The following is a 25,899-nucleotide window of genomic DNA, read 5'->3' on the forward strand; positions in this document are numbered from 1 at the left end:
ACCGCCACCGCCACCATGGGCGAGGGCAGCCGGGTGTGCTCGGGCTACTACGGCCTCAACCGCAGCTTCGTGGAGCCCTTCGCGTGCCCGCGGCGCGGCGAGGGCGCCTCGCTCGTCTACTGCTGCGGCTTCGCCGACCTCAAGTACTGCTGCAGCGAGCCGGGCAGCTACTTCCCCTACAAGCACAGCTACATGTGGAGCCTCAGGTGGGCGCGGGGCGCGCAGGGGGCGGACGGGGCAGGACGCCGAGGACCCCGAGCACCACCCCGGGCGGAGCAGCCTGGCGGGACTCGGGGCTCCCCGCGGAAGCCGGGACCCGCCCCTGCTTGGGGAGGTTGGAACTGGGGGTTCCTTCGGGGACGAATTCCACGCCGAGACCCCGCGCTAGGCACTCGGGAAGGGGCACGGAGCGCATTGCTGCCCCCGAAGCATCCCTACTCTGGGTGCATCACACCCCTGCCCCCGGGAGCACTTCTGTCCCGACATCCCCGTGTCCGCACGCGGGTTTCTCCCGCTGCTCTTAGGCTTGAGGCTCTGGAAAAAAAAAACACCACATAACCTAGGGACAGCTCTCTCTCTCTCTCTCTCTCTCTCTCTCTCTCTCTCTCTCTCTCTCTCTCTCTCTCTCTCTCTCTCTCTCTCTCTCTCTCTCTCTCTCTCTCTCTCTCTCTCTCTCTCTCTCTCTCTCTCTCTCTCCTCTCTCTCCTCTCTTTCTCTCTCTCTGTCTCTCTCTGTCTCTCTCTGTCTCTCTCTCTCTCTACCTCTACCTCTGTCTCTCGTCTCTCTCTCACTCTCTCTCCTCTCTTTCTGTCTCTCGTCTCTGTCTCTCTTCCTCTTCTCTTTCCTGCCTCTTTTTGTCTCTCCCTCCTCACTCTCTCCCTCTCCATCTCACTCTCTCTGTCTTTCTCGTCTCTCTTGTCTGTCTCTCCCTCTTCTCTTTCTTGCCTCATTATGTCTCTCTCCTTTCTCTCTCCCTCTCTCGTCTCACTTGTCTCTCTTCCTCTCCCTCTTCTCTTTCCTGCCTCTTTATATCTCTCTCCCTCCTCTTTCCCTCTCTCTCGTCTCACTTGTCTCTTTCTGTCTCTCTCTTCCTCTCCCTCCTCTCTCTTTCCTGCCTCTTTATGTCTCTTCCTCTCTCTCTGTCTCTCTCTCTCTGTCTCTCTCTCTCTGTGTATGTATGTATGTCTCTATCTTTCCTCTTTCTGCCTCTGTCTCTTCTCTGAGTCTATCTCCTCTCTGTCTCTCTCTGTCTCTTCTCTGTCTCTGTCTCTCTCGCTCTGTGTGTGTGTGTGTGTGTGTGTGTGTGTGTGTGTGTGTGCGTGTGTGTGTATCTTTCCTCTTTCTGCCTCTGTCTCTTCCCTGAGTCTATCTCCTCTCTGTCTCTCTCTGTGCTCTCTTTGTGTCCCCCCACACCCACCCCTTTGCCAGGACCATAAGGTGCTGGGCCAGGAGGGAAGGCTGCTTCCAGAGTACCTGCCAGAGGAGCTTAGGATCACACCTGTACTCTGCTTATACAAAGCATGCACTATCTTCAGGGCCAACGACCTCTCTTTTCTGTAGCATCTGCTGTAGAGTAGTTAAAATCTCTTTGGGGGAGAGAAAGAATTGACTACATTCTTTAGATCTCAAAGGGGCAGGGAGATAGTATGGGGGTTTAGACATTTCTTGCAAGAGATCCTTCTAGCCACACCAACCTGAAGAGAGCTAGGAGTAAGCTGAGTACCGTAGTTTGTGCGTGGCCAGAACCCCTAACCTCATCTTCCCTCAATAGTGTGTGTGTGTGTGTGTGTGTGTGTGTGTGTGTGTGTGTGTGTGTGTGTGTGTGCTCTGATGGCTTGATAATGAATCCTTGTAGAATGGAGGTGTGCAGAGAGGGAGAGTTGGGTTACGCCCTCTACAACCTTTCCAGGTAGCCCTCTTTGCAACACCTGGGCCATTTGGTCATTCCTGAAAAGTAAAGAGACTGTCTAAGGTGGAGTTTTCTTACCATTTTACTCCCCTTAAAACTGATGGAAAAATTGTTCCCGCCCACTATTTCTGCAGGTGCAGGCATTTTAATTTTTAAGTCCTGTCCTGTCTTTACTCTAAAAGTTTGCAAATGTGAGTTGGACTCTGTTAACTTAGAAACAGTAAGTGGGACTGGGGTGGGGAGGTGTGAAGAGAAGCACTCCTTCCTACCTTACCACCAATGATCTTATAAAACAATTAGTTCACTTTAAAATAATTTTTATTTTAGGCATCATCATTTACAACGTTATTTATCATTTTTAGGCATACCATATTTCCACACCAGTGCCTTCACCAGAGTCCACTTTTCTCTCCCAATGTTCCTAATTTCCTTCCCACCCACAAGCCTGCTTTTGAAACAGGCACTCTTGCAGTTAACTTTAGGCATTGTGGTTTACAGTACTGTTACTAATCAGTGAAACTAATTAGTTATTTGTTTTTGTTGTTTGCATTGTGAGGTTACACTCTGCGATCCTCAGGTTTTATTTTGTTCGCAAAAATCACTTTTGTGGCACTTAGGGGATCCTCTGGAATTCCAAGAATAGCACCTGGGTCTCCCGCATGCAGGACAAGTGCCTACTAGCTGTACAATTGCTCTGGCCCCAAAACAATTAGTTCTTGTCTGTAGAAAAGAGAAGCACTACAGGTAAGAAAAGTTTTCTTTCCCAAAACTCAAAAATTGATATGACGCAGAATTTGCCACACACCCAAATTTATAGCAGAGGATTCTACATATTATTTCAGAAAGCAAAAAAAAAGCAATTTTATGTATTGTTAATTTAAAAAAATCTCAGAAGTGGTAGTAATATATCAGCTTAAACACAAGAAGTTATATTGGAACAGAATCTCAGGAAATAAGGTTTATCCTTGTTACTTGGGAAAGCAATGCATATTGCACTGGCATTTGTATGTGTGTTTTTAAAAAAATCCCATAAAACACACAGGTTAGAATCTTTGTTATTATTAGTAGAGGCAGCAAGTTCAGAAAAGACTGGAGCTCCTATGTCAAATGTCTGGAATCCCATTTTCTTGGATTGTTTTTATGTGACTAAGATATACAACCTTCCCAAGATAATGAAGGCCCAAAGGAGCAAATAGCTTGTTTAATTCAGCACTGACAAAACCGGTTCAGCCCCTGGGAAATATAAAAATAATTTCAACTGATGGTGTCAGTCCTGGCCACATTAAATTTGGGAATTCTGTTAGCTATTAAGCTCTGAGAATGCAGCAAGGAGGTAAAAATAGCTTAATTTTCCTTGTTATCTTAGCTCTCCATCTCCAATTCAAAATGTTAAACTGTACCTTTATATCTACTTACCTACCTGCTTGCCTACTACATATCTATATTATCTATCTATCTATCTATCTATCTATCATCTATCTTTCAATCTATTTATCTATTTATCCATTTATTTATCTCTATTTCTACCTACCTACCTATCTATCTATCCATCCATCTATCTATCTATATCTATCTCTATATCTATTTTTGTGGGTTCCAGAAGTCATCAGTATCTATACTGAGATTCTGAAGTTGCTGATGAATCAAGTGGTAGCTCTTCCTGGGTACCTGAGTTGCTAAGTAGGAAAATTGTGTTATTATGTGGTAGCAGCTTCACTCCTCTCTTCAGGTTTGAAAGCAAGCTATCATATTGGTACTAGAGGAAAGGATAATTCTATTTATTTTCTATGTTTACCCGACCATATTTTTTTCTCTTATAATCTCAACTACTAGGAGGTCCTTAATTCCCTAATTTTGAGGAACTAAAAAAGCACAGGGCTACCTGGGAGAGAAAATTCAGCAAATGCTCATTGAAGTGAGTATTTTAAGAGATTCATGGAGTTCCAGCTTTATTTAGAGGCTATTTTTAAAGTTTTTTTCAAGTCAAAAGTAATGTTTCTGTAAAGTAGAGCAATGACTTTGAAACTCATTGAAAACTGATTTTTTTATTTTTTTGGTTTTTGGGTCACACCAGTGATGCTCAGGGGTTATTCCTGGCTATGCACTCAGAAATTGCTCCTGGCTTGAGGGAGCATCTGGGATGCTGGGGATCAAACCCAGATTCATCCTGGGTCAGCTATGTGCAAAGCAAGCACCATACCACTGTGCTATCACTCCGACTCCTGAAATAATGATTTAATCATATAAAGAACCTATGTTTATATAAGAGAACGCAGAAGCATCATGCCCTTTTTATGACTTTACTTCAAATTGTCTCATTTGTTTAAAGATTTTTTTATATTTAAAGCTTACTGTATTTGTTCAATTTAAACCAACACTTTACTTTTTTTGTTGTTGTTCTAGGTGATGCTCAGACATTACTCCTGGCACTACACTCAGGAATTACTATTGGCAGTGCTCAGGAAATCATATGGGATGCCAGTAATCGAACCCATGTTTTACTTTTTTTGTTTGTTTGTTTTGGGTCATACCTGGCCACACTCAGGGGTTATTCCTGAGCTCTGAGCTCAGAAATCGCCCCTGGCAGGCACTGGAGACCATATATGATGCCAGGATTCAGATCACCAGCCATCTTGGATGGACTGCATACAAGGCAAACACTCTATTACTGTGCTATCTCTTCGGTACCCCACGTTTTACTTTTTTATTTTTTGGTTTTGGAGTCACATCTGGCTGTACACAAAGGTAACTCCTGGCTCTGCCTGCACTCAAGATCACTCCTGGCAGGTTTGGAAGACCTTATGGGATGCCAGGGATCCAGGTCAGCTGTGTGCAAGGCATATGCCCTGCCCACTGTACTATCACTCCAGGCCCCCAGTTTTAGTTTTTTTAGGAGACCAGACCCAAATGATTGGGCCTGAAGCAGAGGCACATTGAGAATTAAGAAAACATGACAGATACAAGAGAGAAAAGCATGGGGTCAGCAGGGTCCTCGCCTCATGGACTGAAAAACACTGACTCTCCTCCACTTTCAGTATTTATTACTCAGTAACAACATGGCGGAAGGACAATAACTATATATATATATATATTGCTATATATATATATATATATTGCTAAACAACCGTAAATGGATCTTTAAATCTTAAAAAGGAGTGTGTGAAGAAAAGAGGAAGCTAATGTAAAGTCTAGATTATTGTCTTCCTCCAGGAACTGTGGCAGACAAAAGGGTGAATACAGGATTGTTACCAGCAGAGTGTTCCCTGAGGATACTGGCTTTCTGTTAATTTAGAAATTAAGAGCCTTTAAATCACCTTTTCCAACCCTTTTCCTTGGACTATCAACTCTAATTAAACTTATGAATTCCTTTTCAGTTGAAGATTTTCCCTTTAGATTTCCCAAGCTGTACTTGGAGCCACAAGAGGCTGCTCCCCTATGCCAACTGATGGTTTGGTGCTCAGACCCATGCTCAAGTCTGGTGGTGCTGGAGGAAACCCTAGTTGGGATCTATTAGGGAGATACACTCCAGTATTTTTGGGAATCATACAGTATTTTGGATCAAACTTGGGTTGATACACCTGTGATAAAACAGTGGTAGGGGGTTTGCCTTGCACACTACTGAGCCGGGACGAACCTGAGTTCAATTCTTGCATCCCATATGGTCCCCCTGAGCCTAACAAAAAGTGATTTCTGAGCGCAGAGCCAGGAATAACCCCTGAGTTTTGTCAGGAGTGGCTCCAAAACAACAAAACATAACAAAACAAAATAGAAACAACAGAAAACCATGGACTCAGCTCTCAGTTCTAAGGTTACTGTAGGAAATGGGATTCTAAAGGCTGTAGCAGCAGAATATAGGCGCATTGGTGGTGGTTTTAGTGTGATAACACATACTTTTCAGAAATTGTACTGCTAAAACACATGTGTAAACTATGTTAGTTCAGTTGTAAAGTTAACTAAAAATTTAGAACCATACAGAAACCCTACCAAAATAGACCTGAGAACTAAAAATTAGCTACATCCTTAATTTTTAGAGAAAAGCACAAAGATTTCTTCCTTAGTATAAAAATCATGGATGTTAAACTCTTTTAGAAAGTAAAAACTCATAGAAAACATGAAATTTATGTAACTGTCACAAATATTGTGTTCCTTAAATTCAAACCTTATTTTTTTAAATAGTTGCTTAGGTAATAGATCAGTAAATTATACCTCATATAAATGTCACCCTAAGAATTTGTATTTATCATAATATGAGAATGCTCACCAAAGACAATAGAAATGGAAGGAAGTTATGAGTTATAAGTGGGGTGTGCTGTTAGGAAAGGAGGAGTATAGGTGAGGGCCACTATAGCAATAATAGTTGGAAATGTTCACACTAGACAAGAAGTGCTGAAAGGAGGTTAATTGATAAGATTGATAACACCTTCAGTAACTGTATCACAAAACACTGTGCTTAAAGGAAGAAAGAGAAAGAAAGAGAAGTATTTGTTGTAGAGGCAAATGGTGGGAGGGACGAAGGGAAAATGGGAAAATGGTCACAGAAAATGAACACTAATGATGGAATGGGTGTTGGAAAATTGCATGACTGCAGCTTAATCATCAACAGTTTTTTAATTCTGTATCTAATGGCAATTCAATACATTTTTAAAAAGAATTTCTGTTTCTGGCAAACATTTGTTTCTCAATTTTTGCAGAAATAAATCCTTCTGTAATAATCTAAAAAGAGGATTATTCAACTGAGATTTTTTGTTGAATGATGCTTAGAGAATCCAGTGACCTATTACCTATAATATGAATACTCATAATGTTCTGCATTAATATTAGAATATAAATAATAGAAAAATATAGAAAACTTTTGATAGACAAAAAGTGACATGTGGATTTTAATCATATACTATTTATACTAAACTATTATTTGATGGTGAATGACAGAATAAGAATTAAATGAACAAACATTTTCTTTAGTTGATGTGCAAACCAGTTAATATGACTGTCATATGCCTCTTTGTTTTTCACAGCATTGGCGCCCTAATTGGACTGGGGATTGCTGCTCTTGTTTTACTTGCATTTGTCATCAGCGTCTGTGTCCTTTGCTATTTATTTCTGTATACAAAGCCTCAAAGATTAGACAGTGGCCTTAAACTTCAACATCTAGCCACTTCTCCTACTCAAGAAGGTAATTAGTATTCATTATTTGCAACCAATTACCTGTACTTTTTTTTTTTTCAAAAGAATAAACTGCACCTAGGTAACAGATCATATAATTAAACAGTGAAGTGATGCCTTTTACAAATTCAGTTCATTGTGTTTTTAAAAACATTCAGATCAAATTTGTTCTCCAAGATAAAATAGTGCTAAAGAAAAACTGTGGATTATAAAGAATTCTTTTTGTTTGTTTGTTTTGAGCCACACCTGGAAGTGCTCAGGAATTATTCTTGGCTGTGTGCTCGTGGATCACTCCTGAAAAATGCTCAGAAGACTATTGTTATGTTGGGAATCAAATCCAAGTGGGCAGAGAGCAAAGCAAATGCCCTGTTATTATATCTTTGCTCCACCCCTTATAAACAATTATCATTAAATAGAGTAAAGTGATCTAATAAATTTAATATATTTAAGAGAAATTATGCTTACGGTAAAAAAAAGCAGACTATCAAGAATTATTGTGAAAAAATAAACTGGTTCAGTAACTTTATTTTAATATATTTATGCTTCTTTAAATTATAAAGATTTTATATTCTTGGAATTTAGTTTATTTTTATTTCAGTCCACTCTTAATATTAATCAGGGATTTCTCTTGATTTTATGCTCAGGGATCTATCTGGAGTGTTTAGGAAACCATGTCTGGTACTAGTGATTGAAACAAGATTGACTGCATATAACACAAACACCCTACATATTTACTATCTCTCCAGGGTTTTTTTTGTACAAATTACTTCATTGAAAGACCACATATCACATAGTTGATGTAATTTATCATAATACATTTGTTTCCAGGTAAGTAGGAGAGAAATTATTAAAAAGAAAAGAAAGAAGAAAAGAGTACAGCAACAAGAAAATTTGTGGAAGTTATTATATCTCTCAATGAGATCATTAAGTCTTTGTTAAAAGTTTAATAAACTCTTGTTGCTGTAACCATTCTGTTATGTTATGTTTTTTATTTCTTAACATTAGGTGGCTTCAGATACATATTGGCATCTAAGTTGGTGTGTTCCTATAGGGATGATAGTATTAAAAAATTGAAGGTGTCATGTGGCCACTAATGGAGTTGCTCACTCCAAGAATTCCAAGCACTTTTGATGGTACTGTGGCTTTTGTGGGCATGGTTTCAGCTGCCAGGGTTTCCAGAAGTATGTGATGGTGGGGAGGATACCCACACTTACTCCAAAGAAGTCCTGGTGATGTCAGCCCAAATACCAGCATACCTGGAGTTTGGTTAGATTGGTATCTCTGCAAAGAATCATAAATGAGAGATGAAGCTGGGCCATTGTTAAAGCAGCAGTTTTGGGTACAACTGCTGTGTTTTCAACAGGGTTAAATCTCTAGTTTTATTCTTGAAATTTAAATGTTTTTGAAGAAACCAAAAATATATAATATGAACAATTAGCAAATATATCTAATAATTTTGTGTTGTGTTACTCTGAAAAGGTATCTACGCATTTCTAATAAACCTATGGTCTATTGAATTCAGAGCAGGTATGTAAAATAATTCAGTCACATAAAAATTCAAAGACAATAATCTTTGTTCTTGAATAGAAGACAAACTGACAGAGGTATGTGTCTCTATATGTCTGTGTGTATACTATCAGCATAAAATAGAATAAATGACATATGGCTTATGGAACTTATTTTTATGTTTTTAATTATTAAGTGTTATACAAATTTTGTTGTCATTGTGAAACTCAAAAATAATTCTTTGAATTTTTGTGAATATATATTTCTATTAGTATATTTAAAAAGTTACCATCATAAATTTAATTCTGGGACATACTGTATATTTAATATATACATTTTAAGAAATATTGGATAGATATAAACATGTAGATTTTACATACTAGTATAAATATATGTAAAACATGAAATATGTAAAGTATAGAAAAAGATACAAATGCTTACACATGTATTTATTTATTTGTTTAATTTTGGGCTATACCCATGGTGCTCAGGGATCACTCCTGGCAAGGTTCCAGGAACATGGTGTGATGGGTATCAAATTGGACATGTGCATGGCAAGAGCCTAACCTGTTATACTATCTTTTCAGTCCCTCTAGTTACATTTTTAATTTTACTTATTTATATATATTTTTATCTTTTCAGTCCCTCTACTAATATTATATTTTAGTTGGGGGTATGTAGGGTACATTAAGCAGTGCTTATGGGATATTTTTGTGATTCTCAGGGGTCACTCCTTGGAAGTTTCTGGGGGTGGGAAAGATTAAACTTTGGTCCCCCTATATCCAAAACATGTGCACTACCCCTCTCAGTTTTTTTCTAATCCTCATTAACTTCAGGAAGAATATGAAGACTGTTTTGAAAAAATTGAGAAAATTCTCTGTCCATATGCTCTACTTTAGTTGAATTTTGAGATATATTTATGAGGCATATGTTCTGCAGTCTTATTAGACTGATGGATATAGCTCTAGTTTTCTCTGCAGAAGAGAGTCCTCTAGGGGATGACTGAGCCACATTCATTTACTAACTTCTGAAGCATCCTTTGGAGATTGCAGAGTCAAACTGAAAAGGTTGTTAGCTGATTTTAGTATCAACCTGGTATCTCTGCAGGTAAAGTCAAGTCCTAGATTATGATCTTAATTCTTTAATTTTTAAAATAGCAAGTGCCCATTGTTACCATGTCTAAGAATCACTTAGTGGTATGATTTAAAATGCACATTCTAGACTCTACTACTCCCCATAGACACTACTTTTTAAATTAATATATTTTAATACCATTTTTATTGGTGAGTAAGGATTTAAAATACTACTAATTATGCATACATCATTCTAATATCACATTCATTATCAAGAAGCACTTCTATAGTGTCCCAGAGATCCCTACCTTACCACCATCTTCATCCTTAGTTCTGTAGATAAATGTTTCAGTTCTGACAACTTTGATCCCTTGTTTTCTTTGTATGTTTCTTTTTAATCTCATATTTGGGATAAATTTCTCTTTCCTTTTTCTTTATTTTAGAGACAGTAGCACATAGAATTCCACAAAATTATAAATCTATGTGGGGCTGGAGCGGTGGCACAAGTGGTAGGGCATTTGCCTTTCACACGCTAACCTAGGACAGACCACTGTTCTATCTCCTGGTGTCCCATATGGTCCCCATGCCAGGAGCGATTTCTGAGTGCATATCCAGGAGTAACAACTAAGTGTCACCGGATGTGGCCCAAAAAGCAGAAAAAAAGAAAGTTATAAATCCATGATAAATTGATAAAGTAAATTTTTCCAAAATTATATTTTACAGTTATATTAATTTTAAAATAGTATTATGAATAATTTTATGCATGTTAAGTTTTATATAAAGTAGGTAAATCTACAAATGTAAAATATAGTAATAGTTAAGAGAACTAAGAAAAATATAAGGGAAGAAACCAAATAGAATAGAATAAAATAAAATAATAAATAATGTGTTTTATTTTATAAAGGGGAATATTTATGTTAGGAAATATCACATTATAGATATTGCTTAAGTGTCTGTGTCAATGAATAAAGGATTATAATAAAAATCTCTATTGGGAGGGAGTGATAGTACTGAGAGTAGGTCATTTGCCTTACATGTGGCCAATCCAGGTTCAATCCCTGGCATCTCACATGGTCTCCAGAGTCCAGAAGTGATTTCTGAGCAAAGAGCCAAGAGTAACCCCTAGGGCCACCAGGTGTGGCTCTGACTGGAAAAGAAAACTATATGGATATCAAAAATTAACTGATTAGATTTATAAAATTCAATTAAGTGAATTTTACTTGGTTATTGCAGACACATACAATCCCTCAGTAGGAGTGAACAAACTTTTTTTAATCTAATAGAGGACACCCATAGGCTGCAGGAGTGAATTCCATTATCAATATCAAGGGCCTACTGGTTTGTTTTTCCTTTTAAAGAAGCTCCTTTAATACTTTTGCTACACTGATTTCAAGTCTATGAGTTGCCTAAGCTGTTGCATATCCCTGAAGATTTATTATTGTACTTTCAGGCTTGAATGATTACTGGTTAGATAAAGTATTCTTGGTGATATGCCTCCATTTTTTTTGTTTGTTTGTTTATAGAGTCTCAATTTGATAAATCTGCTGTGGCTCTGATGGGATTTCCTTTGTGTGTAAATTACTTTTTTCATCTTGCTGATTTCAATATTCTTTCTCTATCTTTGAACTTTGTTATTCTGACCACAATGTATTGAGGTGTTCTTATTTGAGTCTGTTTTGGCTGAAACCGTTCCAGACTCTTGGATCTTGGTGCCTGTATTTCTTAACACTGAGAAATATTTATTTATAATTTCTTTAATTACTTTTTCTTCATTAACTTTCCCTTGATCATCACATAATTCTCTAGTGTGCCTTTATTTATTTTCAGACTTTTCCTCACCAGTTGTTTGTGTATTCTGTGCTTTCCTCCATCTCATCTTGGATATTCCTATATTCCTCAGTTTCTCTTGCTTTCCTACTCAGAGCTTCTAGTGAATTGTTTTTTAAAATGTAACTTACCATGCTTTTTCTTTCAGCCTGTAGCTTTCTTAGTTTGTCTCATACTTTCTGGTGTGTTGCTGACTGTGGGTCATTGCTTTTTTGAACTTATTTACTTTCCTCAAATAGCACCTCTAAAGTCAGTGTTTGAGGATTTATTGAGTTGATTGTTGCTAGTTGATTTTTCTTTTTATTTTAAACTTTATTTATTGATTGATTGGGTTTTGGGCAAATGCCCTACCTCTGTGCTATCTCTTTGCCTCTGCTAGTTGATCTTTCTGGATTATTTATTTATTTTCTTTGCTCATTGAGCTTGGTGGGCTTCTACCTCTGTTGAGTTTTCTGTGCTCCTACTATGCTGCAGGTAGTTAACCCTACTATGAGTCTCTGAGAAATTAGGCTAGAATTGTTCTTTTCTTTCCTTGCCCAGGAAATAAAATATGAGCAATGTAAAATTTGATGAAAAGCTGTCATGTGGCCATGGATGTAGCCAAACACTTCAGGTACAGTAGATGTGGGGCACATTAAAGTGGTGGAGAGACTTCATTTTTAACAAGTGGCTCTTCTTCATTTTATCATTTCTCCCTAGTTATCTACATTCCACATAACAGCCATAGTGGGCCTGTTAAAAACCATAGTCTCAAAGACAAATACCAGATGATCTCACTCATAGGTGGTATATAAAGACAAAGCAAGAAAATAGACAATATCCATGAAGCAAACCCTTAGTTTTTTATTTTATTTTATTTTTTTTACCCTCTAACCTCTCCCCCAAACCCTTAATCTTAAATATAGAACTGAGATTACCAGGGGAGCAGGTTTTGAAGTGACATATTTAGGAGACAAGAATGGGCTGAAAAGATCCTATGATTATGGTGAAATGATATGGATGTTTAGGTAGTATGTGCATTCTGGTACAATTCTACCCCAATTTTTGGCCAGAGATAGAGCATGGAGGTAGGGCATGCCTTGCATGTAGAAGGACGGTGATTCAAATCCCAGCATCCTATATGGTCCCCTGAGCCTGCCAGGAGCGATTTCTGAGTATAGAGCTAGGAGTAACCCCTGAGCACTGCCAGGTGTGATCCAAAAACAAAAACAAAAACAACACAAAATTCTACTCCTGTATCACTTACACTTTTATAAGTCAATATTGCATCATTTAAGACCCCTGTCCAAGCCAGGGTATGTTGCTCTTCGATACAAAACCATAATTACTGCTGGTCTCTTTCAATTGATAAGATAGTCTGGATTGTGACCTAGCATTCCCATTTATGCTAAGATTTGTGTTGTTCCCTGAATCTTTTGCCTCTGGGCTCTTCTACATGCTCTCTTCAATGTTACAGAATGCTTTCCCCATAGACTTTCATTTTTCTTCATTCTTTATTGTATTATAGGGGCTACCCTTGACAGTGCTGGGGAAAAGTGAAGGAGAATTGGGGTATTTCATCACTGTTTTTTATTATTGTTATTCATTTCATTATTTTATTGCCCAGAGGACTTCCAAAACTTTGAAGAAATTGGGGGGGGGGTGGAATGTTGGAAGGTGGTCCTAGGAATGAAACTGAGGCATAAGCTCTGACACTTGAACTGTCACACAGTCCATTCCTTAAGTCTTCATCTTTCCGGATTTCTCGCTCTTGGTCTCACTTTTAATTCCCTCAACATTTTATAATCTTTTTTTTTTTTTATGGGTCACACCTGGCAGCACTCAGGAGTTACTCCTGGCTCTACGCTCAGAAATTGTTCCTGGCAGGCTCGGAGGACCATATGGGATGCCGAGATTCGAACCACCATCTTTCTGCATGCAAGGCAAATGCCTTACCTCCATGCTATCTCTCCTGCCCCAACATTTTATAATCTGGATTATTTTTACTTTCTGCTAAGAATTTGCCTTTAACATGCAATCTATTTTACTTATAATATCTTTATCTCTTTTTCTCTCCAACTAGAAAAAATATTCCAAGGAAATAGGCAATGTTTTCTTGTTAATTGTGTATAATCAGTTCCAAAATACATAAAGGCCAGAGAACTAGAGTAAGTGTTAAGACATTGAGATCTCAGGTCAAGTCCTGGTACTGCATGTGATCCCCTTTAACATCCCCAGGAGTAAGCCCTGAGCACTGCTGTGATTGGACCAAACAAACAAACAAACAAACAACATATGTTTATTAATAAGATGAGTAAAGTAGTAGGCATGGCTGTTGGAAGTGACCAGAGCATGGTTATTGTCACCTTTACAGTCATCAAACATTTGCTGAATGCTTTCTGTATTCAATGGGTTCTGCTAAATAAAAATAAAATATTTTTCTGATTTTTTTCATAGAAACTGCTACAGCATTTTATTTCATATTGGTTCAAAAAACCTAGCAAATAGCACTATTTGGTTTATTAATTTGTCTTGTAGTTTTAGAGCTAAGGATAAATTTATTTTCATACTTCCTATATAGCTAGATAGTATGACTTTCTTAAAATGTTGTCTCTCTGCCTCTTTCAAAAACAAAGTTCTTTTCAGGTCACACAATTCTTTACATATATCTTTCTTGAATGCTTATTATTACTAAGGCAGGGTTTCATAAGATCATTGTCTTATTGCTCATTCCAAATTCAATGATTTTGTTTCTTTGGGTTGACTCATCCAGGTAAGTGAGACAAAGTAGAGTCTAGAACCAAAAAGCAATATAAATATCACTAAAACAGGAAGAGAAAAAAGCTTAATTTTTTTAATAAGCTTTAGAAGTAAAATTTTGTTTGTTTTGGGCATCCATACTTGGCTGTGCTCAGGCCTTACTACTGGCTCTGTGCTCAGGAATCACTCAGTTCCTGAGGGACCATATCCAGTGCTGGGGATCAAATTGATTTGGCAGCAAGTAAAGCTAGTGTCTTAGTCCTTCTACAGTTCTGTGGAACAGAAATGATAATTTTTTAAAGATTGCTGGATGCATTGTTAAATATGCATGTTCTCTTCCAATAACTACTCCACCAGAACTAGAGAGCTAGCTAGTGAGAAAACAGGTCTTTTATTCCACTTAAGGAATAGCTTTAAAGTTAGAAACATAATAAAATATTTGCATAATCAAACATTACATCAGCAGGAAAATTGATCTCACCAGTTTTTTTCTTTCAAACTCCCTGTTCTTAAGAATGAAACTCCCATTATTTTGGAATAATTTTTATAATAGACACCATTTTTGTTACAGGCAACTTAAATGGACCTGCAGTAAAATCAGTTTTTGTTCACACACTTAAGCTAAGTTATGACATTGGGTTTTATTTGTTGTTCTTCCTAGAAATGACAAAAGTTTAAATCTAAAATAGCTTGACTATTTACCAAGAAATTTCCTTTGTGTGTTTGTATTCTATGGCTTCCTTCTTCTTAATGCATGCAATATAAGGTCTTATACATTTTTCAATTGATTCTGAGAATAGCAGATCCTGGCTAGTTGCCTATAACCCAGATTTTAAACTGGACTTTCTTCAGGTCTCACTTTGTACAGATGTCCTATTGCTAGAAAATTGTGTCCATAATAACTTTCTTCCCTTTAACTTCTGTGCCTTGAATTATGACTGTTTTCAAAGCCAATATTTAGAAGAATACCAGGGTTTATAAATTGCACTGTACAGGACATATATTTCTGAACAGAAAATGACTGGGTGAAGGACACCTTTTTTGAGTAGACCCTCCTGAGGACAAGGACTCTTAGCAAGCTGCAGAACTAAAGGCTGATTGGGAAGCACTCCAGTGGGTGAATACCTGCTTCTCAAACCTTTCTTTAAAGCAGTTCCCCCAAATGAGTAATACTGTCACTTGTGGGGCACAGGTGAAATCCAAGGGGCAGTAGTTGTCTCGAGGTGCAATTTGAAGACTCATTTCTATTTGGTTCTTTTAACAAAGGTTGGTTGATTTCCAGGGAGACAGTGAGTGATATTCTTTTCTTTATTTCTGAAAAGGGGTGGTAAGTCAAATAAGTTTAGAAACCTCTGCTTGATAGAACCCATGAAGATAGATAAGAAAGAAAGAAGGGTTTGGGGGATGGAACACGGGCCAGCCTTCACCCTGTTGTGTATATAAACATTTATGCAATCTCACTGCCCACCTTCACCCCACTAATGAAAGAATCATGTCTCCAGAATTCTAAGGTCTTGAGTGGAAAGATCTGCTTTAGCCTTATCAACATTTAAAAAGTTTTAAAGTTTCATGGATTATTTTTAACATTTGTGGGAACTTCAATTTGCACATTATGATGGGTGTTTTCCCTAACAATAACATTTTCTCACATATGAGTGCTGCTTATGATTCATGGGATGATGAAGAGGGTACGAGAGCCAGGAGTAGAAGCAGTGCTTTTAATGACAATTAGAACAGATCTCAGTCAAGTTTCTTGGCCAAATGTGATAATACAGTTATATGTGAATAGTAGACAACCCCAACCTTGTATTTTTTAGTATCTTTATTAAAGGCAGATGAGAAAATGAAAATCATGTGATTATTTTGACTTTGAATAAAATAGATGTTGGACAAATTCAGTAGGGTCTGTTATCTTCCACAAAGACTGCCTCATTCAACTGGAATAAAAACTTTTCTTGGGTCACATTAGAACCTGAGTTACTCATTAAATTTGACATTGTGTTACTCTGAAACATGTGTACTTCTAAAGCATTTTTTTGCTTTCTGTCCAAGACATTCCAGAGGATCTTGCCTAATCCATCCCAGGAAGCTGCCATTGCCAAGAAATCTGGTGAATTTCAATGGGGAATGGTGTTTTAAAGCCAAACTCTGCTGGCCACGGAGATAGTTCAAAGGTTGAGTGCATGCCATGCAAACTCAAGGTGCTGAGTTGGATCCCCAGCACTGAATGAACACCTCCTAAAACCCCCAGGTTTAGCCATGGAGGCCCTAGAACATCACTAGGTCTGGATTGAACAATCCAGTTTTGTTGTCTGAGTATCATGAGGATTGGCCACCAGATCCCAAGAGCATTGCTTACGAGGCCCAAATACCACTTCCTGCCTCTGTCACTGCCATACCTCTCAATAGTAAATTAAAAGAAGCTTAACTCTGGGTATAGAAAGTTTCATAAAATTATTGACTTAAAATAGCTTTCACTTTTCCCATTATATATATATATATATATATATATATATATATATATATATATATATATGGAGCAGCTAAATATTTCTTAGCATGCATTGCTAAGAAATTCCAGTAGAAGTACATTGACCAATCATAAATTAGGCACATATTAAAAGAATTTGGATATAAGCCTTTCAAGAAAATATCACTTTGGGGGAGCAATCAACTTAAAATACATAGTTTGCTATTTAATTGAGAAAAAATTATTTTAAATCAATTTAATTTGTATTGAGAGTGGGCATTTTAATATTTATCATTATTTCTTTTTTGATTCTTGGGTATTCCCATCTTGCACACATTTTCCTGTGTAAATGTTAATTTTTTTACTTGCCCTAATTAATTTTCTATACATTAACTTACATATTTCAATATAATACAAATGTTCTTCATAGTTGATTTATTTTTAGTTATTTATCTATAGTAGTTTTATATATGCCATAATTTTTTATTGTAGATATTTTTCCTTTGTAGTTTTCTCTTTCATTTCTTGCCTCATGATAAGATGTAAGGATAGTTGCCTACTTCCTTCTAAAACATGATTAAAGTTTTTCTTGAGTGCTTTAATAAACCTGGAATTCTAGAACATTTATTGAATAGTCTACCTTATCAATTTAAGATCTTATCTTTATTACAAATTATAGGTATACTAGGGTTTATATATATTTATATTTTGGAGGTCACAGATAGTGGGGGCCATTTGGGTTTCTGGGATAGAACCTGGTTCAGCCACGTACAAGGCAATTGTCCTTCATTACAATCTCTCCAGCCTATACTGGAGTTGTTTACCTAGATATTCATTTATTATTTTCATTCTTGGTCAAGATCATCCTTCTTATTCAGCTTCCTTATTCCTTGATAAAAGTATCAGCAGCCCTGGGAAGAGAGTATACACTCCAGGCCCCAGGCTGAAGTTCAAGCCCAATGATGGATCTTAGTTAGTCTTGTCCCAATAGGGGTTCTGTTTAAGACCAAATGTACTATTAAATTTATTAGTCAATTTGTGTGTGTGTGTGTGTGTGTGTGTGTGTATGTGTGTTGCTGGGGATGGAACTGTATCATTCTTGCTGTATTGTGGCGGTACATCCTGCCCATCAGTCAATTATTTTTAAGCCCACGATATACCTGAAAAAAACTTTTGAAACTATATGGTTTCTTTAAGTAATCATTAGGCTCTCTTTCCTCCATTTTTTCTGTTCAGTTTCTTGGTTACTCAGTTGTTGTGCTCAAGCTTTCAAATATTAAATATCATTTAGTATTTTGATGAGTTTTGTGTTAAATTTATAACTAAACTTCAGGAACTGTTTTCTTAATTGGAGCTATAATAGCCCTCCAAAAATCTGCTCAAAGTTCTTGTTGAATTAGAAAGTTTAAATTTATCTTATAATGGCATTCTTTGTTTTAAAAAGGCTTTAGTAGATGATTAGGTATTTGAATTCAATGGCAAAAAGGTCACTTTTTGTCTGTTACAGGGACATTTCTACTTAAAATGAGCCTGGAATTGCCTTTGACTCTTTTTTGTGTTCTAGAATATTAAAATCACTATATCAGTTAGTATTTGTGAGTTCTCAGGGTTCAAGGTTCAGTAGTCCTTGATCATGCTGGAGCCAATAAACTAAAAAGACAGAATTTCCTTGTGAAAAGAAGTGCAAAGGATTTAAAATGCCTAATACATTTTGGGGGGGAGCCCTGTTGACAATGATTGTAAGAATCCAGCAATATAAAAAATGGAGAAGGAAATAAATTGTGAAATAAAAAAAAAGAGTGGGAAAGACATTTTTGAATAGCACTCTTCATTCATTGAAGGATGAACAAAACAAAAGGACTGGTCTAAAATTCTAACTTTCACAATAAAGTTTTAATTATACTTACATACAATATCCATTATCCCTAAGAGACAGGCCTTAATCTCACCAAAGATGAGATTAGTCTGTAGATCAATCAATAGGTTATTAGCTAAGTTTTACTCACTTCATAATTAACTTGGAGTGATCATGTGTATTGAAAAGAAATGTTCTCTCATAAATTAAATAAAAACTGTATTAGGGGTAAATTTAAGATTGATTGGAAAATGTAGATTTTTCTACTGAATGATGCAGTGAACCAGCTGATTAATAATTAGACACTGCAGGATGGTGTTACAGAAGCTAGGATAAGGGAGATAATGACAGAAGAGCTTATACAGCTGCCAAAAAAGCAGGAAATGAAGCCCTGCAGAGGTCTCCAGCATTCCTGTGATATTTTGAAATGGCAGAGAAGAGCAGAGTTCACAGAAGAGTTATAGATAAGTGAATCCTTGAGAAATGACTCTGAAAATGCATGCAAAATTGAACTGTCAGCAATAGGAAAAAATATATTGGTTAGTCTGTGATGGTGTAGGTCTGATGAATTTTGTCTGATCAATTTGATTTACATGATACATTTGATTTGTTTGATGAATTGGATTTAAATTTTGGCAAAAGCCAAAAATGTAATTTAAGCATCAATGTGAGAGGCACAGATAAAAGGACAGAAGATATTTATATATGAGGACCAGACCGCAGCACAGAATGAAAATGGGCAACCACCAGTAGAAAAAGCAAATGTCAGCCCAGAAAAAGTGTGATGTTTGAGCTTCGTAATCTGCACTCAGGTAAAGAAAAAGAATTTATAAGGAAAAAACCCTTTATGTGTGACAAATCCCAAATGGTATATAGTATATTTATATTTTTAAAATTGAATGCATTTTGGGGTCCGAGCAATAGATAGCACAGCGGTAAGGTGTTTGCCTTGCATATGGCTGACCTAGGACGGACCTGGGTTTGATCCCCAACATCCCTTATGGTCCTCCAGTCAGGAGTGATTTCTGAGCTCATAGCCAGGAGTAATCTCTTAGTGCCACTGGGTGTGCCCCAAAACAAAAACAAAAACAAAAAACTGAATGCATTTTATAATCTTGTGACTACAATGTGGCAGTAGATTTTTATCCCTACTTCATTGGTTAAATGTGTTTATTAATGGATCTTAATAAATCATAATAAATAATCTTAATAAATCTCTGTTTATTAAAATACTATGTTTATTAAGGGAAAACAAGGAAAGGTTGCTTTGAGTTCTTATTTCTCTTTAAATAATTCCACAGGGATACAGTTGGCTTGTTATCACAAAATCCACACACTGCTAGATTTTTCACATGTCCAATTACTCTAACTTATAAAGAGATACATTTGAAAAGCACTTTTGGATTTTTATAATCTGTAGGCAGAGTGAACATTTGGCATGTTGACTTGCTAATCAGAGTTCCTGCTTTAAATGATGTCAGTACAGTGTTTATGACAAATCTTTTCTTGTTCCTGTAGCAAATTTGTTTTGTTAGGAGACTTGCCTGTCTAAAGAAGCAAATCTAAGAAATAGTCTGTATTTGGCTGTTCTTGAAGTAATTAGAAGGAACTAGAAGGCAAGTGATTAGTCAGGCCTGGAGAATAGGTTTTTCACAGATCCTAGGTGAAGATAACATAATATTCTTTATCATACGTATTAGTTTTTTTTAACACAATAACTGTTATACAATATCATGCATATTACAACTCTTTGAATCTGAGAGTAGCAGACAGATTAACTTTCAGTTGTTGCCAGAATAACCATTATGGAAACTAGAGCTGCCAAATGGGTAATGACTAGAAATAACCTCAAAATAGTTGAATGAAAAAGTAACTTGATAAGTTATTTTCCATAAAAAGACAAAAGCAAAACTTGTGTAGGGTAAAAAAAATACATTGAGTGTCTGACTAAAACATTATGAATTTTAATATTAAAAAAACAGAAGACATGAAAGATTTAAATGAACCAAAATTGCAATATCCTGGGCTTTTAGAAACATTATCACTTTGGATGATAAAGGAAATGCTTACAATACAAATGCTACTCTGATAATGAAATTATTTTGCATCTTATATCCTTTACCTTTGGCTGTTATGAAATTGGAGTATAAGCCATGCTAAGCATGATAAAAATAAACATACACATATTTTAATTTGATTTTCAAATGTTATATGAGTAGAAATAACTTCAAAGGCTTACATATAAACTATATTCTATAAGTTTAGTGAGTTAAAATGAATCTATTTTAAAGGCTACATTACAAATGGCAATCAATAATATTTCAGTTATTCATGAAGATATATTCATGAAGTAGTTTCTCTACTACTCTTATTTTGTGTCTTGGGGTTGGGATGAACTAACAAGCAGTGCTCAGGAGATCCAGGGTTTTCACTGGTGATTCTTGATTGATTGGGCCACTGGTTTGATATAGCAACCAAGGATGCAATGTTTTTCAGTTTTGCAGGACCAGGTGTTCCAGGACATCTCTCTAGGGCTGCACTCAGGGATGCACAGAGGACGGGCGATGCAGGAATTTAACCTGGGTCATGTACCCTCAACTACTATCTCCAGGCCCTTGCACTTTAAACACTTGTGTCTAATGATGGGGCAGATGGATATTTTTCAGATAAAAGAATGTTATGCCTAAAATAAATTTACTTTAAAACTATATCCAAAGAACAGTCCTATATGTTTAGAAATCGGACATTAAATAATATATTTTACCATAAAAAGTTCAATTAAAATTAAATAAATTAAAAATATATATTGTACTATTCTAGGTTTACCATTTAAGTTTACAATAATTTATTTTTTTTACTTATTACTTTATTTAACACCATAGCTTGCATAGTTGCTATAATTTATTTATTTCTGATATTCCATATTCCTACATCAATCCAACATTCCCTTCACCATTGTTCCTGGATTCCTACCTACCCCAATCCTGCCTGCATGGCAAGCACAAAATAACTTACTGTATCTTGCTTATTTACAACTAAGTGGTAATGGAACTATCAAAACAAAATTCAGTAAAAGAAAATTTCTGAAAATTATTGTATCTCACAATGGGGTGTCATTAAATTATTGTATGAAGCTCTTAGTGAATTTTTCCTAGTTGGTCATTCTGTGATGTTGCTTTTGTTTGTTAAACTTTGGTGGTTTCTATGCTATTTTGACATCTAATTTGATGTGTTCCTATGAAAGTGTCAGTATAGAAAAATCTGAAGGTGTCATATATGGCCACGTGGTCCAGAAATTTCAAGTTCTGTGATTGCATAGAGGCTGCTGTCTGTGGCAGGGCTTCTAGAAGTTAGGAAGGTTGATTGCCTACCTCACTCTTAGAGGACACTAGAGTGTTCAGCCAAAATACCTGAATTTTGATGGTTATGTGTCTGCAGAGATCAGTGGTAAAAGCTGAAGTTGAGCTACTCGTATGCAGGCAATTGTGGGTTGTGGGCTCATCTGAATCTTAAGCAGTGCAGGGTTGTGGCCTGCCCCTTCTCCTGAGAGTGCCTATTTTTTAGCTGTGTGACTGGTGTGTCCATGATGTTTCATGGTTAGGTTTCATCTCTTTTAAGAATAAGTCTATGAAGCTGGCCAATGAGCTGATATGGTTGCAGCTATGGGGCATGCCTGTCAAGTTTACAATATTTTATTTATTTATTTGGCCACACTTGATGACGCTTAGGGGTTACTTCTGGCTATGCGCTCCGAAATTGCTCCTGGCTTGGGATGTGGGGGGCGGGGCAGGGGGAGGTCCGTCCTAAGCTAGCGCAGGCAAGGCAGACGCCTTACCCCTTGAGCCACTGCTCTGGCCCCTACAATATTTTAATATTAACCCAGAGTGCAATGCCACATTCTGGATCTGAGTGCTGTGGTAATATTTCATCCTTCAGAATTTGCAAATATTGCCTCTTGGCAAGAGGGGTGTTCAGAGAGAGATAGTGAAAGAGACAGAGATAATAAGGATGAGTTTAGAGAGATGGAAATAGAAAAGAGAAAATGAGAATAGAGGAGAGGAAAGAGAGAGGAGATAAATGATAGAGGAGAGAGAAAGTGAGGGAGATATCAAGCAAAGTGAATTTAGGAAAACTGTCCATATTTCTACATATCCTATGTAAATGAGTAGAAGGAGAGTGGAGTAATTTGAACCAGGAGAGGAATGTAGGTTCAATCCTCAGTCTGAGTTTGCATTTGATCCTAAAGGAATAGGTAGAGATAAACTGAGATTAAGTACTGGGTAAGTATTAATATTATTATTTTGCTGATATAATTTTACATACTTTCTGACTAATACTATATTCTGAGAACTTGTGATTTAATTAAGATATTCTTGGAAATAATTCTTTCAAATGAAAGAACTACATAATATGTTATGCATGAAAATTTAGCAGTTCTCTTTCATTGAAAATGTAAGGTGTGTAGAGTTTTGGTATTAAAAGTAGCCCATAAACTTCTTTGTAGATACATTTTAGATCTTCTTTTAGACTATTTCCATGGAAACTTTATATTAAATTGCTTTTTAAAACAAGAACACTTCAGGCTATAAAGAAAAATAGTGTAAAAATTTACATTCCCATCATGTCATACCCTTATAAAGCAAGATTATTTTTATCGGTGCCTAAATGAGACATAAAAATAATAAATTGTCTTTTGAATTTACCTTTTATTCTGGCTTATATTCTATTTACTTTGTTTTGTTTATTATATTTGCAGGTAACTCAGATAGAAAAACCAAAGCCCCCAATTCAAATGCAGCATCAAATTCAACAAATGAAACAGCCTATGAAACTGAAGATATAATTCAAGAAAAAACAGTGGATCACACAACACAAATCAGCATTGCTTATTAAATGAAAACTCCGTGTTGTAAAAGATGGAGCAGTACAAATAAAGAGAGCATTTCAAATACCATTTGGCTTCATTCTTTTAAAAATATTCACCACTCACATTCACAAGTTTGATGGCTCAATTAATTTATTAAACAACCAGAGTGGATATATTATAAAAGTTAATATTCAATAACTTTTGTTTACCATGAGATTATTATAACAAAATCTACTACTGATTAAGTTCATAGAAAAATTTTGTTTTTCAATCATGCCTGGCAATGCTTAAGGCTTACTCCTGATAGGGTTCAGTGAAACATATGGGAGATTGGTGATTTAACCTTGGTTGGCACATGCAAGGCAAATGTCCTATTTGCTGTATTATATCTCTGACACATGCTAAAAAATTTTTATACTGAAAAACATTTTTTTGTTTTAGCCACACCCATCACTCTAGTGGAGCTTGGGACTCTGGCACTAGTAATTGCTTCAGCTTTTGTGTTATGTCTTGCTCCTGTAACTGAAAGTTATTAAGATAAACACATTGTCTCCCTAGTCTCACCTAAGGCTATGACAGTAATAACATGATGGCATCTAGAAATAAAACTAGTTTCTGTAAGCAGTAATTGTTGTTGTTGGTTTTGTTTGTTCTGGTTTTTTTGTTTGTTTTTGGGTCACACCCAGCAGTGCCCAGGAATTACTCCTGGTTCTGAGCTCAGAAATAGCTCCTGGCAGGCATGGGGGACCATATGGGATGCCGGGATTCGAACTACCATCTATCCTGGACTCCCTGCTTGCAAGGCAAAGCCTCTACCACTGTGCTACCTCTCGGGTCTCGGGTCTCGGGTCCCAAGTAAGCAGTACTTGTTTTAAATGATTTTTATACATACTAGTTTAAGAAAACAAACTTGAGTTTATTCTGGAATTATGTAAAAAGCTGTAATTTTAAGCTGGTTCTAATGAACACATTCATGTTGTACAAAACTTTTGTAGTTGGCAGACAGGCATTTTTCTATTGTTTTTAGGGCCACACCCAGTGGCTATCAGAGGTTACTCTGAGCTCTGTGCTTAGAAATCACTCCTGGCAGGCTCAAAGGGATATATGGAATTTCTAGGATCAAACCCAGGTCAGCCCCATTCAAGGCAAATGCCCTATCTGTTGTGCTATCACTCTGGCTCAAGACAGGCTTTTTTTTTTTTTTTTAAATGTGCTGAAGACTGGACCAGAGAGCAAGTGAGCTCCACACAAGCTGGAGTGCAAGCTTTGCTTACAGGGAAGTCCATATATGATCCCCAGTACTACCAGAAATGACTCCCAATTCTTGAGCCAGGAGTACCCTTGAACACTGCTCGGTGTGATTTTAAAACAAAAACAAAATTGTGCTGAACAGACAGGGGATATGCCCTAAGTGGTAGAGTGCATACGTACTATGCAAGTTCTGTCATCTGCAGTGATCCCCACCCCTAGCACCATTGTGGTCCTCACAATGACAAAACAGGCAAAACACTGAAATATAGTTTGATAGGAAAAACAATAATACACAATACCTTATTGTCCTTGGGCATATAAAGTTCTGGGTTAGAAACTTTTGATCATGGAGCTAGAGATAGCACAGCAGGTAAAGTATACTTGACTGACTTGGGTTTGATCCTTATCATTTTATATGTATATATGAAGGTTCACTGAGCATTGCCAGGACTGGTTCCGGAGCACAGAACAAGGAGTTAGTCTTGAGTACTGCCAAGTGTAGTTCCCAACCCAACAACCAAATTCAAAAAAGAAACTTGATCATTTCTACCAAGAATAAAAATATCTATTTCTATTGGCTGTTTGGTACAGTAGTCATTAGCCCCTACTACAGGGAACTAAAAATGTGGCTAGTGCAATTAAGAAATAAAATCTACTAAAATTATGCAGTTATATTGACACCATCATTCCAGGTCATCATTGCAAGATTCAACTGCTTGTATTGGATTTTCAAAAGAGCATAAACAACTTTGCCAATATTTAAACAGTAAATTGCTAGAGTGTGTATACCTTTGAAAGTTAGTATCTTCATTTGATGTGTCCTATAAGTATGCTAGTTTTTTTTTTTTATTTTTTCACTCTCATTTTTCTCAAGGAATCTTTGTATTTTGTATTGATTTCTTCCTTGGTTCAGTTATTTAGCTATTGGGGTTTTTCCGCAGTCTTCCGTATATGATTGATTTCTCCCTTTATAACATTGTGGTAAAAATGATTTATCCTAGAAAAGTGGGTCGAGTACAAGTGATGGAAATAATTTCACATATGCTCTTCAAATATGCTTAATTACACCTTTCAGAACATGTGATTCTATTCTTGGCAACACTTTTTCTCTTACACATGGGTACACACACAAATGAAAAGAGTATGGAATTTTAAAGTGATGAAACTAAACTCCAGTAAAGGCATATATTTCCTTAGAGCTCAAGCTGCTTAACACATCATAAGACCTTTGTTTCCTGT

The 25,899-nt window shown here is 36.7% G+C and overlaps 1 protein-coding gene across 1 annotated transcript; it reads left to right on the forward strand.

Annotated features, from left to right (window-relative positions):
• The first annotated feature begins 1 nt into the window (after position 1).
• On the forward strand, positions 2–23,604 carry SHISAL2B (shisa like 2B). The gene is made up of 3 exons (XM_049768840.1): positions 2–206; positions 6,925–7,082; positions 23,299–23,604. The coding sequence occupies exons 1-3, from the start codon at positions 16–18 to the stop codon at positions 23,433–23,435; spliced, it is 486 nt and encodes a 161-aa protein (XP_049624797.1). The 5' UTR covers positions 2–15; the 3' UTR covers positions 23,436–23,604.
• The last annotated feature ends 2,295 nt before the right edge of the window (positions 23,605–25,899 follow it).

Source organism: Suncus etruscus, chromosome 2 (assembly GCF_024139225.1).
Source record: "Suncus etruscus isolate mSunEtr1 chromosome 2, mSunEtr1.pri.cur, whole genome shotgun sequence".
NCBI lineage: Eukaryota > Metazoa > Chordata > Mammalia > Eulipotyphla > Soricidae > Suncus > Suncus etruscus.